Source organism: Oncorhynchus masou, chromosome 30 (assembly GCF_036934945.1).
Source record: "Oncorhynchus masou masou isolate Uvic2021 chromosome 30, UVic_Omas_1.1, whole genome shotgun sequence".
Classification (NCBI taxonomy): Eukaryota; Metazoa; Chordata; class Actinopteri; order Salmoniformes; family Salmonidae; genus Oncorhynchus; species Oncorhynchus masou.
Genome location: NC_088241.1, coordinates 439,048 through 453,269, shown reverse-complemented (window position 1 = coordinate 453,269; position 14,222 = coordinate 439,048). Strand labels below are relative to the sequence as shown.

At 47.5% G+C, this 14,222-nt stretch overlaps 1 protein-coding gene across 2 annotated transcripts; it reads left to right on the top strand.

Moving 5' to 3' along the window:
• The first annotated feature begins 1,973 nt into the window (after window positions 1-1,973).
• On the top strand, window positions 1,974-14,161 carry LOC135521724 (tyrosine-protein phosphatase non-receptor type 3-like). Of its 2 annotated transcripts, none has more exons than XM_064947407.1 (26): window positions 1,974-2,061; window positions 3,789-4,573; window positions 4,769-4,894; window positions 5,580-5,622; window positions 6,231-6,312; window positions 6,691-6,735; window positions 6,838-6,890; window positions 7,106-7,223; window positions 7,336-7,423; window positions 7,507-7,595; window positions 7,678-7,741; window positions 7,836-8,038; window positions 8,134-8,259; window positions 8,369-8,530; window positions 8,653-8,734; window positions 8,831-8,908; window positions 8,992-9,048; window positions 9,146-9,302; window positions 9,383-9,558; window positions 9,713-9,803; window positions 10,006-10,067; window positions 10,193-10,339; window positions 10,797-10,925; window positions 11,627-11,772; window positions 11,846-11,981; window positions 12,110-14,161. In XM_064947407.1, the coding sequence occupies exons 2-26, from the start codon at window positions 4,505-4,507 to the stop codon at window positions 12,185-12,187; spliced, it is 2,607 nt and encodes an 868-aa protein (XP_064803479.1). In that variant the 5' UTR covers window positions 1,974-2,061; window positions 3,789-4,504; the 3' UTR covers window positions 12,188-14,161. The 2 variants fall into 2 exon arrangements, with proteins under 2 accessions (XP_064803479.1, XP_064803478.1); XM_064947406.1 differs by having other exon boundaries at window positions 8,635-8,734.
• The last annotated feature ends 61 nt before the right edge of the window (window positions 14,162-14,222 follow it).

Sequence of the window (14,222 nt, the reverse complement as noted above, 5' to 3'; positions counted from 1 at the left end):
AAGTGTCCATGGGGGAAGTGAGCAAGTGCACATTCTCTGAAGACTGGTATGGGATAAGAAGCCAGCCCTTTCCTACTCTTGGGCAAAGTACAGGGGTGGGCAACAAATATTGTGATTATTTTGGATTTCAAAAAACACTCCAGGCCACTCTTGAATGTCTAAAAAAAGATAGAAATGTTGTTGACATTATAATGGACCTACAGTATATATTTATATACATTATAATGGACCTACACTATGTATTTATATAAATTATAATGGACCTACACTATGTATTTATATAAATTATAATGGACCTACACTATGTATTTATATAAATTATAATGGACCTACACTATATATTTATATAAATTATAATGGACTTACAGTATATATTTATACAAATTATAATAGACCTACACTATGTATTTATATAAATTATAATGGACCTACGGTATATAAATTATAATGGACCTACAGTATATATTTATATAAATTATAATGGACCTACACTATATATTTATATAAATTATAATGGACCTACAGTATATATTTATATAAATTATAATGGACCTACAGTATATATTTATATAAATTATAATGGACCTACAGTATATATTTATATAAATTACAATGGACCTACACTATGTATTTATATAAATTATAATGGACCTACACTATGTATTTATATAAATTATAATGGACCTACAGTATAGATTTTCAAATAACTCTCCCTTTTCTGGCCTGCAAATTCATTTTGACAAGCAAATCGGTCCCCCCAAAAATCTGTGCGGCCCTCGAACCAAAAAGTTTGCCCAACCCTGTCCTTGGTGGGCCGAGTGTCTGCGGATTTTTGCTCCTCCCTTGTACTTGATTGATCAATTAACGCCATTGATTAGTTAGGCTCTTTCCTCACCTGGTTGTCAACACAAACTAATTCGACACGAATTGAAAGGGTAGCCTAATGGTTAGAGCGTTCGACTAGTAACCGGAAGGTTGCACGCTTAAACCCCCGAGCTGACAAAAGTCCAAATCTGTCTTTCTGCCCTGAACAGGCAGTTAACCCACTGTTCCTAGGCCGTCATTGAAAATAAGAATTTGTTCTTTAACTGACTTGCCTAGTAAAATAAAAAAGAAAAGAAAATAACAAACACCCGCTTCAGCAGTATCTCGTCTTCCCTGTAGATGGCAGCAGGACTCCAGAGAGGTTCTATGGGAGTAAATTACAGGCTTCATCTCAGGCTGTTTGACATAGGATTACAACATATTCTGTTAGGACACAGGCCGGTACATTGATAGTAATATGATTGTCTCGATCGGATAAGAAAGACATGTTTTAATTGAGGATGTAATGAGACAGGTTTCATTCTTTTCATCTGCCCTGGAATGGAAAAAAAATGGAAATATCTGACTTTATGGATGAGTACAGATGAACGAGGACATGAGACAATGAGATGGAATCATTAGACTATTGAGATAAAGGAGAGGAGACAATGAGATGACGCTGCTATGGGAGAGGTAGCGAGCCCCTGATTGGACCATGGACGAGCCTCCTCACGACAGGACATGTTGAAGCTATGCTAAGGCACCATTCGTTTTCTCCTATATGAATAAGTAACATAGGCTACTTCAAGGAAGGAAGGAAAGAATGATTCGTTCCCAAAGTAGTCCAAGTGAACAAAACCGGAGGGACTCCACTCTTTTGCGGACCAGCCAAGAACCTAGACCGAGTTTCACTTTCACATCTCTGGAAGTTGAGCTTTTTTTCAAAGTATATTCCACCCCTTGTTCTTGTGAATCAGTGTCACTCTACAGTTCTGTAGGGCTGCGTGAACAGATGACATGATATCTTCTTCCTCTGATGAAAGAATATGATATGCTGTAGGCTTCAGTGGGGGTGGTTGAGGACCAGAACACGCATCCATCAAGGCGGGAGCGCGCATTGTGAAGAGGCGGGGCAGCGGGAATATCTCTTTCCGGATATTTACCTCCACCTGCCCGCGCGACGCGCCCAGTTCCAAGGTTTTTAACAGCGGTAGTATCAACGGACATGACAAAGTTCCCAAATCCAGGACTACTGAGGTATTTTAACTGATCTTCTCGAGCTAGATTGTCTGTGTTTTCATAACAATCCTCCAGGATCAACTTGATATCTGAAGTGAAGTAACGTTAAAGTTGCTGAATGGCATGTTGAGCGTAGCAGCAGAAGAACCTATAACATTAGGCTACGTTTATGTTGGTCGTTCATAGAGCCTACTTAGTTTAAAGTCCACGTCGAGGCTGTATGTTTCAAATAACGTCCAATATACTATATGGGAGGTTGTCTTATTCTCCGTGTTAATCATTGCGATACACTAGTTTAATCGATAACCGAGATGACGTTGCTCATCTGAAAATAAGTTTGCCAATGCAACCAGGATCAAATCTCAGGCCTAGTTGACACACTTTAAATAGGAAATGTTGTATACCAATACTGCCCACTCAAGTCTAGACTTAGCAAAAAACTCTGTCCTAAAATAGTTTAGGAAGCTCAGTTTAACTGGTGTGAATGTCATTATCATCATGGAAAATCAGGCGTGAGAGAGTGCTCTACTCACTGTAATGTATTCAAAGTATTCAGAGTGAGTCCAAACATTAACGTGTGTGTGTGTGTGTGTGTGTGTGTGAGAGAGAGAGAGAGGCCTACAAAAAGACCTGCAGTGTGTGTGTGTGTGTGTGTGTGAGAGAGAGAGAGAGAGAGGCCTACAAAAAGACCTGTCCCACTCCCCTCAGCCTACATTAACAAGCACACACACAGGGCTGTTATTAAAAGCATGGGTTAGTGGGTTGATGCCCAGCAGAACTGGTGTGTAAACAACACCAGCTCGTGTGTGTGCATGTAGATCTGAGATCAGTTCCTAGGCCTGTGGATGGACCAGCTTGTCTCTGACAATATTTAACATTCTTATCATTCAGCAGTCTGCACAGGGCGGAGGAGAGAACAGGGGAAAAAGGACATGTTCAGACTCTGGACAGATAATAATATATTACCAACATACACACTGCATTACTCACTGTAGCATAATACTGCTTCAGACACACACATTACTCACTGTAGCATGATACTGCTTCAGACACACTGCATTACTCACTGTAGCATAATACTGCTTCAGACACACACATTACTCACTGTAGCATGATACTGCTTCAGACACACACATTACTCACTGTAGCATGACACTGCTTCAGACACACACATTACTCACTGTAGCATGATACTGCTTCAGACACACTGCATTACTCATTGTAGCATAATACTGCTTCAGACACACACATTACTCACTGTAGCATGATACTGCTTCAGACACACACATTACTCACTGTAGCATGATACTGCTTCAGACACACACATTACTCACTGTAGCATGATACTGCTTCAGACACACACATTACTCACTGTAGCATGATACTGCTTCAGACACACTGCATTACTCACTGTAGCATGATACTGCTTCAGACACACACATTACTCACTGTAGCATGATACTGCTTCAGACACACACATTACTCACTGTAGCATGATACTGCTTCAGACACACTGCATTACTCACTGTAGCATGATACTGCTTCAGACACACACATTACTCACTGTAGCATGATACTGCTTCAGACACACACATTAATCACTGTGTGTGTGAAGTAGAAAAGGAGCTGTTCACTGCAGACGATGTTATCCTTAGGGAGGAGCTAAACTACATGAGCAGATATCATCACAGTTTCCAGAGTCTGGAGGTGTTTCATTAAGATGTGTGTGTGTTATCTCTCCCCAGGTTGTGGAGAGATGGACTGAGGGTTGTGTCAGTGTGTGTGTGAGTGACGCGTAATTCAGAGTGCAAAGACACAGAGACGTGACAGTCCCGCGTCCCATTGTGAGTCCACTGTCTGCGGGGGGAACACACAGCTATAACGGGTACCTCCCCAACATTCCCAACCAACGCAGCTCTGAGACCACTGTCTGTGAGGGGAACACACAGCCGTAACGGGTACCTCCCCAACATTCCCAACCAACGCAGCTCTGAGACCAGTCTGCAGGGGGGAACACACAGCCGTAACGGGTACCTCCCCAACATTCCCAACCAACGCAGCTCTGAGACCAGTCTGCAGGGGGAACACACAGCCATAACGGGTACCTCCCCAACATTCCCAACCAACGCAGCTCTGAGACCAGTCTGCAGGGGGGAACACACAGCCGTAACGGGTACCTCCCCAACATTCCCAACCAACGCATCTCTGAGACTAGTCTGCAGGGGGGAACACACAGCCATAACGGGTACCTCCCCAACATTCCCAACCAACGCGGCTACACATACGCGTCCCTCTATTGATTTAAATGTGTTGACAGTTGGAGAAATAGCTTGAGCCGCATTGAGAATTAGAAAAGTATGAAAGCCAATGGTCCAATATTCTAGAATACTGCTGTGCGGGGACATTTTGGACTCTGATAGACGTGTGTTTGTAAGAGGTTGAGTAACCCGCGGTAACAGACATGCCCAAACCTGATCTACTCTGTTTGGTTCAACTACTGGACAACACTATCCAGACCTTTACAGTCAACGTGAGTACACACAGTCCTGAGTAGAGTGGGAATGATAGACCGGGAGACTCAGATCTCAGCTTCCTAATGATCTCAACACAAAACCTTGACCTGGAGAACACACTCACTAGAAAAGCTTTACCAAAACACACTGTACTGCAATATCACACACACACTGACTGACTCCCGGTATAAGGTGTGTTTTGCGTCTCTCAGAAGCAGGATGCAGGTGAGGTTTTACTGGAGCAGGTGTGTAACCAGCTGGGTCTGCTGGAGAGACACTTCTTCAGTCTGCAGCTACGAGACTCCAACACCACCATCGTCACTCAAACACACTCTCCTGTGAGTAGCTACACTAACACAGCTCAAACACACTCTTTTGTGAGTAGCTACACTAACACAGCTCAAACACACTCTCCTGTGAGTAGCTACACTAACACAGCTCAAACACACTCTCCTGTGAGTAGCTACACTAACACAGCTCAAACACACTCTCCTGTGAGTAGCTACACTAACACAGCTCAAACACACTCTCCTGTGAGTAGCTACACTAACACAGCTCAAACACACTCTCCTGTGAGTAGCTACACTAACACAGCTCAAACACACTCTCCTGTGAGTAGCTACACTAACACAGCTCAAACACTCTCCTGTGAGTAGCTACACTAACACAGCTCAAACACACTCTCCTGTGAGTAGCTACACTAACACAGCTCAAACACACTCTCCTGTGAGTAGCTACACTAACACAGCTCAAACACACTCTCCTGTGAGTAGCTACACTAACACAGTTCAAACACATTCTCTTGTGAGTAGCTACACTAACACAGCTCAAACACACTCGCATGTGAGTAGCTACACTAACACAGCTCAAACACACTCTCCTGTGAGTAGCTACACTAACACAGCTCAAACACACTCTCCTGTGAGTAGCTACACACACACACACTTAGTGAATCCTCTAAAACGCACACAACATATGGTGAATGTAGCATCATGTCTTTGATTAACATAGTTTGTCTTGCAGAGGTGGCTGGAGGCCAACAAACCACTGAAGAAGCAGCTGAAAGGTAAGAAACACTAAATGAGACCTTAGCCTGACCCAGTGACGCCCTACTGTTTAGCCTGACCCAGTGACGCCCTACTGTTTAGCCTGAGCCCAGTGACGCCCTACTGTTTAGCCCAGTGACGCCCTACTGTTTAGCCCAGTGACGCCCTACTGTTTAGCCCAGTGACGCCCTACTGTTTAGCCTGAGCCCAGTGACGCCCTACTGTTTAGCCCAGTGACGCCCTACGGTTTAGCCCAGTGACGCCCTACGGTTTAGCCCAGTGACGCCCTACGGTTTAGCCCAGTGACGCCCTACGGTTTAGCCCAGTGACGCCCTACGGTTTAGCCCAGTGACGCCCTACGGTTTAGCCCAGTGACGCCCTACGGTTTAGCCCAGTGACGCCCTACGGTTTAGCCCAGTGACGCCCTACGGTTTAGCCCAGTGACGCCCTACTGTTTAGCCTGAGCCCAGTGACGCCCTATTGTTTAGTCCAGTGTGCATTTTGATAAATGATAAATATAAGATTCAATTCTGTGGAAGGATTGTGGGGGTGATATTAAGGTCAGGGGTGACGGATTATTAAGGTCAGAGGTCATTGGGCTGTGTCTAACAGCGTCTCTGTCCTACAGGAGTTGTCTCTCCATTCTACCTGACCCTCCGAGTCCGATTCTTCATCTCAGATCCCAACTCTCTACAGCATGACCAGACCAGGTATGGACATGAGAGATCATGGCCTCGTGATGAGTTAGTCCTGCCTGACACTTCAAATTCACTGGAACCTTTGGCCCAATAGGGAATTTCCTCTTGGTCTAATGGTCAAGAGGTTGGGTTCTCCTATGGGAGACCTGGGTTCAGAGCCCCTGTGTGTGTGTGCGCACCTGTAGACTATGTAGAGTGTCTGTGTGTACCTGTAGACTGTTGAGAGAGAGTGTGTGCGCACCTGTAGACTATGTAGTGTCTGTGTGTACCTGTAGACTGCTGAGAGAGTGTGTGTGTACCTGTAGACTGTTGAGAGAGTGTGTGTCATTAGCTTGTACTGTACATGTGTGATTTAGATAATGTCTCCTTTACTGTCCTGTGTGTCTTCAGACATATGTACTTCCTCCAGATCAGGAGTGACATCAGAGAGGGCAGGTCAGACACTACGAGCTCCCACCTACACATGCATTCCCTCTTACTCCACCTAGTGATGTAAACAATGTGACGTTACATTGAGAAAGTGTGTGTGTCCTGCAGGTTGAAGTGTCCTCTGAGTGCAGCTGTAGTACTGGCCTCCTATGCTGTGCAGTGTAAGTTACACTCTTCTTTGGTCTTTTTAGTGTGTTGTCTGTCTGGGGGTTTAACATAATCTGTTTCACTTACCCCCCCTCTCCTCTCTCTCACCCCCCTTCCTCTCTCTCACCCCCCCCTCTCCTCTCTCTCTCACCCCCCTTTCTCTCCTTCTCTCTCTCTCTCTCTTTCACCCCCCCTCTCTCCTTCTCCCCCTTCTTTCTCTGTGTTGTAGCTGAGCTAGGTGACTACTCCCCAGACCTTCTCCCTGGTTACCTGTCCAAAAGCCACTTCCTCCCGGAGCAGGATGATGACTTCCTGTCTAGAGTGGAGGCTCTGTACCCAGGGCACAGGTACACACCCACACCAGGCATGTGTACAGCACCCCCCTGGCCTACTAGAGGACATGGTGGAGCTGTTAGCATAATGCTGATACCAACCTATCCTACTCATGGGCTGTTTCAGGGGGCTGAAGCAGAGTGAGGCAGAGCTGTGTTTTCTCAACACAGCAAGAACTCTGGAGATGTATGGAGTGGAGCTCCACACTGCCATGGTAAGTACCTCCATATGTCTCCCTCTGACTCACCCTCGTCTTCCCTCTTCTCCCTCATGTTTCCGTCTCTTTCTTTCTCTCAGGACTCTGACAGTTCCCCTCTATTGGTGGGATTGGCCTCAGGGGGCGTGGCTATCTTCTGTAACATGATTTGCTCCAGTTTCTTCCCCTGGTGAGCACCTGGACTTCTGATCAGACACACACACACACCCCACATGCAAATACACACCCTGAGTGTGTATTGTCTCCTGCAGGGTGAACATCATCAAGATATCCTTCAAGAGGAAACGCTTCCTTATGCAGCTCAGACGCAAACATGTGAGTCCTGATTGGCTCAAAATTGTGTCCTGCTTTCCTATTGGCTGACCTTAGTGTTGTCTTCATAACCTGTGTGTGTGTGTGTGTGTTCCAGGGGGAGACGCAGGACTGTGTGGTGAGCCTGGTCCTGCCGTGCCCCAGGGCCTGTAAGAACCTGTGGAGGTCATGTGTGGACCATCACTGCTTCTTCCACACCAACCTGGCAACCCGTAGCCCACACCACACCAACCTGGCAACCCAGATACACAACAAGCTGCTCTCACAACACTGGGCCTTGGGCAACACTAAAACAGACAGGCAAGCGCGCGCGCGCACACACACACCCATCATACACACTATCTTTCTGTCTTTCTTTTACTCATCTGCACACACACACACTGTCTCCTCTGCAGTGGTGCAGTGTGTAAGAAAGTGATGGGTGGGATGGAGTGGAACCCAGCTCTGAGGGGATCCACCTCGTCAGAACACCTGGAGACCAAGAGCCTACCCTCCCGATCCCCCCCGCTCACACCCAACTGGTACTACCGACACCACAGCCTCACACACTGCTACAGCAGGAGATACCATGTAAGGGGTAGCTGTGACTAGGGGTAATTTCATCGTACCTTGTCTCTCTCTCTCTGTTAGGCGGAGTCCTCGTGTGCGTCATGGCGCCCGTAAACCCCGCCCCTCCTCAGTGGAGCTGAATAATGACCTGCGCGACATGTCGGAGGGGGAGGATGTCTTTTACACCTACAGGGTCTCCCTCAGCAGCAGCAGGGGCAGCCAGGAGGGCACGCCTACACACAGGTCAGACACACACACACACACACACACAATTTCATACCGTGTGTGTATCAGTGTAAAGTACATTCTCATGTTGGAGTCAGTTCTGAACACAGTATCTATCTCAGTGTTTCTGGCACTCACAGCCAAGGAGGTGGATGGTCGCAGGTTGATGACATCAGCACAGGAGACGAAGACATTAAAGCTACCTCTCACTACCGGGACAAGGTCAGTTACCCAGACAGACAAGGGAGTGATCCAGTATTTGTGATAAAGTATCTCATGTGTGTGTGCCAGACTCAGTAAACTCTGTGTGTGTTGCAGCGTGCTCTTGGTGATGGCGACCTGCTATTGGTGCGTCTCGCTCCTGATCATGATGGAAAGTTTGGTTTCAATGTCAAAGTGAGTCTCCCCTTCAATTAATCACACACCTACTCTCTTACATGCAGTACCATTCCTGTATCCCTGACTGTTCCTCTTCTCAGGGTGGCGTGGACCAGAAGATGTCCCTGGCCATATCCCAGGTCAACCCTGACTCCCCTGTAAGTGTGTTCTGGTTTGCCTGTGTAGATAATGCATTTGTAAACAGTACTTTAGATTAAGCCAATGTGATTTGACTTGTTGATGAATTGATTGTAGGCGGGGCGGGTTGAGCCAAGGTTGTTGGAAGGTGACCAGGTCGTGCTGATCAACGGTCGCGACATCTCTGAACACACGCATGACCAGGTGGTCATGTTTATAAGAGCCAGCAGAGAGTCCCACTCCAGAGAACTGGCTCTGCTTATACGACGCAAAGGTAACACACACTAGAGAGAGCAAGAGAACGGGCCTGCTAATCAGACACTGATGCAGGTAACACACTGTGTGTGTGTTTAGGTCCAGGGCGTGTGGCCCCCCTGCTGCAGTTTCCCTCTGCCCTGTCTCTGACTGGCCAATCAAACAGTGATCCACTGCTTCTGCCTGGCCAATCAGAACAAGGCCAGACACTTGAAGAGTCCATGAAACAACTGGAGAGGGGAATCCAGACAGGCACTCTCACCTTCCACTTCGAGGTGTGTTTTAGTTACACAACGACACTATGAAAGGGACTTGCTTCTGTGTTAAATGTAACAGATGCACTTTGGGAATAACTGGTCAATAAGACCTGCTGTTGACAATCCAGACAGAAGAGCATGGTGAGTGATGGTGGTGATGTATGTGTTGTAGAATCTGTACATGAGGAAGCCTGGCCTGTCAGTAGCCTGCGCTCGTCTCCCTGAGAACACAGACAAGAACAGATACAAGGACGTGCTGCCCTGTGAGTACACACACCATCTCACACACTGTGTGACCTAGTAGGAGTGACTCGACATGCCAGTGTACCCATCTTCCCTAATGTCCTGAATCTGTGGAGCTGGAGGACAGGACACTGGTGCTTTGTTTGTTGAGCTGGTACGGTGGTTTGGGTGGGTCTGGAGGGCCCTGGTTCGGACTCCATCTCTAATTCTTTGTTCTGTCAGATGACGTCTCCAGAGTGGTACTTCAGGACCAAGAGGACTACATCAATGCAAGCCACATCACGGTCAGTACACACTGTGTTTAGTGTTGTCTTTGTTGGCTTGTTTGTGTATAGTGATGGTGTGTGTGTGTGTGTGTGTGTGTTGTCCTTGTTGGTTTGTGTATAGTCATGCTGTGTGTGTGTCTCAGGTGATGCCCCCAGGGTCTGGTGTGTGTCTGCGCTACATTGCAGCTCAAGGGCCGCTGCCTCAGACCTGCACTCACTTCTGGCAGAGTGTGTGGGAGCAACACACACACACCATCATCATGCTCACCACACTCACCGAGAGAGGACGGGTATGCACACGGGCGCTCTCTCTTTCAAAGAGTGAAACACATTTAGTGAATGAGAATGGGTACAGCACACACAGGTTTACCAAGGTCCCAGGCTCATTGTGAGTCGCTGTCTGCATCTTTGCCTGCCTGTTGCTTGGTAACCTGAAGCTCTCACTGATTGTCTTGCTGATATTCCACAAGTGCCTTGGTTTATCGCACGCACACACACACACATACACATACATTCATGCTGACAGTCAGTTTCCACTCATCTACCGATGTAATACAAGTACTGGCCCTGAGAATGTCCTGAGATGTTTGGGAGAACATAGTGAGTGAAGCACTGACTCAGAAATATGAAACAGCTCAGTAAAATAACATTTCTCAGAGCTTAAAGATTACAGCCTCTATAGTAAATAAATATTAATGAATGTCAAAATCAATCATGTGTGTTTGTATGTATGTGTGTGTATTTCAGACTAAGTGCCACCAGTACTGGCCACACCCTCCTGAAGTGAGGGATTATGGGTACCTGAGGGTCAGCTGCCACTCTGAGGAATGCAACCTGGCCTACGTCACACGCCAGTTCACCCTCACACACACACAGGTAACACAAAAACATGACCTGGCTCACATAACAGGTGTGTGTGTGTTCTCCACAGGAATCATTGACCAAACTATCCCCATCCAGCTCCACGTGTTTCTGCTTCCATTGGCATTGTTTATTTACCTTTACAACACAGAGGTTAATATAGAACATGTTCTCCTTTACAATAATAGCCTGCCAAAGAGTACACACACACACACACTATACTGCTGTGCGGACCCATTGGTTCCTCTGGCTGTCAGTTAATCCCTGCATGGACCACAGGCTGGACAACACACTCCTCCATCTCCTCATCTCTCCCTCTACTCTCCTCCATCTCTGCCTCTACTCTCCTCCATCTCTGCCTCTCTCCATCTCATTTTTCCTCTCTCCCTCTACTCTCTTCCATCTCTGCCTCTCTCCATCTCATCTTTCCTCTCTCCCTCTACTCTCTTCCATCTCTGCCTCTCTCCATCTCATCTTTCCTCTCTCCCTCTACTCTCCTCCTCCATCACAGTAACTAACGAGTTACCATACCCTATACTTTTCTCAGTTTCTCTCCTCACATCCATCCATCACATATCCAACTTAATTTATGAAAATATCTTTAATGAGAGACAGATGGGGGAGGGAGGGGGGGTGTTCTCTCAGCTGTTTTCCATCTGTTTATCCTGTGTGTGTGTGTGTGTGTGTGTGTGTGTGTGTGTGTGTGTGTTTTCCAGCTGGGAGAGGAGCGTTCAGTGACCCACCTGCAGTATGTAGCATGGCCAGACCATGGTGTACCTGATGACCCCTCAGACTTCCTGCTGTTCATCACCTCTGTTAGAGAGAGGAGGACAGGAGACACACCACTTATGGTGCACTGCAGGTACACACACACACACACACACTAGGGTTACAAGATTTATAACACCTCATGTATGTTGTTGATGTAATTGCAGCGCAGGGATTGGGCGTACAGGTGTTCTCATTACCATGGAGACGGCGTTGTCGCTGTTGGAGAATGGTCAACCTGTGCTCCCTCTGGACATCATCAGGACGCTCCGAGACCAGAGGGCCATGATGATCCAGACCACGGTACACACACGCCTATACGTCTAACCTTTAGCTACTCTCCTCCCAAGATCAGCATTGAAACCCTTATGACTATGTCTGCAACTTCCTTTGGTATGTTTGTATGTGACTGGACTGTTTTTGTGTTCAAGTGTCAGTTCCGGTTTATGTGTGAGGCCATCCTGCGTGTCTACAGAGAGAGAGAGGAGACCATTCTGCAGCACTGCTAATGGACCATTAACAGGAGGATGGGGGGACAGCTATCCACAATGCTAAGCTAACAGGAGAAGAGTACTGCTAGCCCCAGCGCTAGGCTAACAGGAGAAGAGGACCGCTAGGCTGTAGCCTTAGAGAGCCATAGCACTCCACTAGCCTTAGTGCTCGGCAATGGCTTGCCTTTTGTTGCTACAGCACATAACGAGCCATAGTGTCGAATGTGCTCAGCTAGTCCTATCCTTATGTTAGCCATAGAGCACCGCTAGCAGGAAGGACCATGTAATGCAAAGGTCTTTTTTTTGTTTTTTGTAATTCTCTGGGACCAAAGTGCTACTGTATGAGTGACTGAAGACTGTATCTCAGTTCCTCCTGAGTGGAGGCTATATAGTCTTCCTAATGGTGGCCCTCGGCTAGTTCCTCCTGAGTGGAGGCTATATAGCCTTCCTAATGGTGGCCCTCGGCTAGTTCCTCCTGAGTGGAGGCTATATAGCCTTCCTAATGGTGGCCCTCGGCTAGTTCCTCCTGAGTGGAGGCTATATAGCCTTCCTAATGGTGGCCCTCGGCTAGTTCCTCCTGAGTGGAGGCTATATAGCCTTCCTAATAGTGGCCCTCGGCTAGTTCCTCCTGAGTGGAGGCTATATAGCCTTCCTAATTGTGGCCCTCGGCTAGTTCCTCCTGAGTGGAGGCTATATAGCCTTCCTAATGGTGGCCCTCGGCTAGTTCCTCCTGAGTGGAGGCTATATAGCCTTCCTAATGGTGGCCCTCAGCTAGTTCCTCCTGAGTAGAGGCTATATAGCCTTCCTAATGGTGGCCCTCGGCTAGTTCCTCCTGAGTGGAGGCTATATAGCCTTCCTAATGGTGGCCCTCGGCTAGTTCCTCCTGAGTGGCGGCTATATAGCCTTCCTAATGGTGGCCCTCGGCTAGTTCCTCCTGAGTGGAGGCTATATAGCCTTCCTAATGGTGGCCCTCGGCTAGTTCCTCCTGAGTGGAGGCTATATAGCCTTCCTAATGGTGGCCCTCGGCTAGTTCCTCCTGAGTGGAGGCTATATAGTCTTCCTAATGGTGGCCCTCGGCTAGTTCCTCCTGAGTGGAGGCTATATAGCCTTCCTAATGGTGGCCCTCGGCTAGTTCCTCCTGAGTGGCGGCTATATAGCCTTCCTAATGGTGGCCCTCGGCTAGTTCCTCCTGAGTGGAGGCTATATAGCCTTCCTAATGGTGGCCCTCGGCTAGTTCCTCCTGAGTGGAGGCTATATAGCCTTCCTAATGGTGGCCCTCGGCTAGTTCCTCCTGAGTGGAGGCTATATAGCCTTCCTAATGGTGGCCCTCGGCTAGTTCCTCCTGAGTGGAGGCTATATAGCCTTCCTAATGGTGGCCCTCGGCTAGTTCCTCCTGAGTGGAGGCTATATAGCCTTCCTAATGGTGGCCCTCGGCTAGTTCCTCCTGAGTGGAGGCTATATAGCCTTCCTAATGGTGGCCCTCGGCTAGTTCCTCCTGAGTGGAGGCTATATAGTCTTCCTAATGGTGGCCCTCGGCTAGTTCCTCCTGAGTGGAGGCTATATAGCTTTACTAATAGTGGCCCTCGGCTAGTTCCTCCTGAGTGGAGACTATATAGCCTTCCTAATGGTGGCCCTCGGCTAGTTCCTCCTGAGTGGAGGCTATATAGCTTTACTAATAGTGGCCCTCGGCTAGTTCCTCCTGAGTGGAGGCTATATAGCTTTACTAATAGTGGCCCTTGGCTAGTTCCTCCTGAGTGGAGGCTATATAGCCTTCCTAATGGTGGCCCTCGGCTAGTTCCTCCTGAGTGGAGGCTATAGAACTAGGCCTTTTCTAGACTAGAGAAATTGACTCGTCTGTCTGTATTGTTGGGAGAGTGTTGAGGCTTTCGGTGGATTCACAGTAGAGATGAACACTGCCAGAGCCACCACATACTACACCCGCTCCCACCTTCCCTAAATTATTGACACACTGAATAAACACACTGACATCTACTTGGAGCTCTTTGTCTGTTTGTTGACGGGGTAAAAGTCAGTTGATCGTATCTTACATTCT

Excerpts from the sequence above, each read along its gene's own strand:
- LOC135521724 (XM_064947406.1), top strand. The coding sequence starts at position 4,505 with ATGCCCAAACCTGATCTACTCTGTTTGGTTCAACTACTGGACAACACT. Across the intron at positions 9,559-9,712 it reads CTCTCACCTTCCACTTCGAG|AATCTGTACATGAGGAAGCC; the intron begins GTGTGTTTTAGT and ends TATGTGTTGTAG. Across the intron at positions 11,773-11,845 it reads CCACTTATGGTGCACTGCAG|CGCAGGGATTGGGCGTACAG; the intron begins GTACACACACAC and ends ATGTAATTGCAG.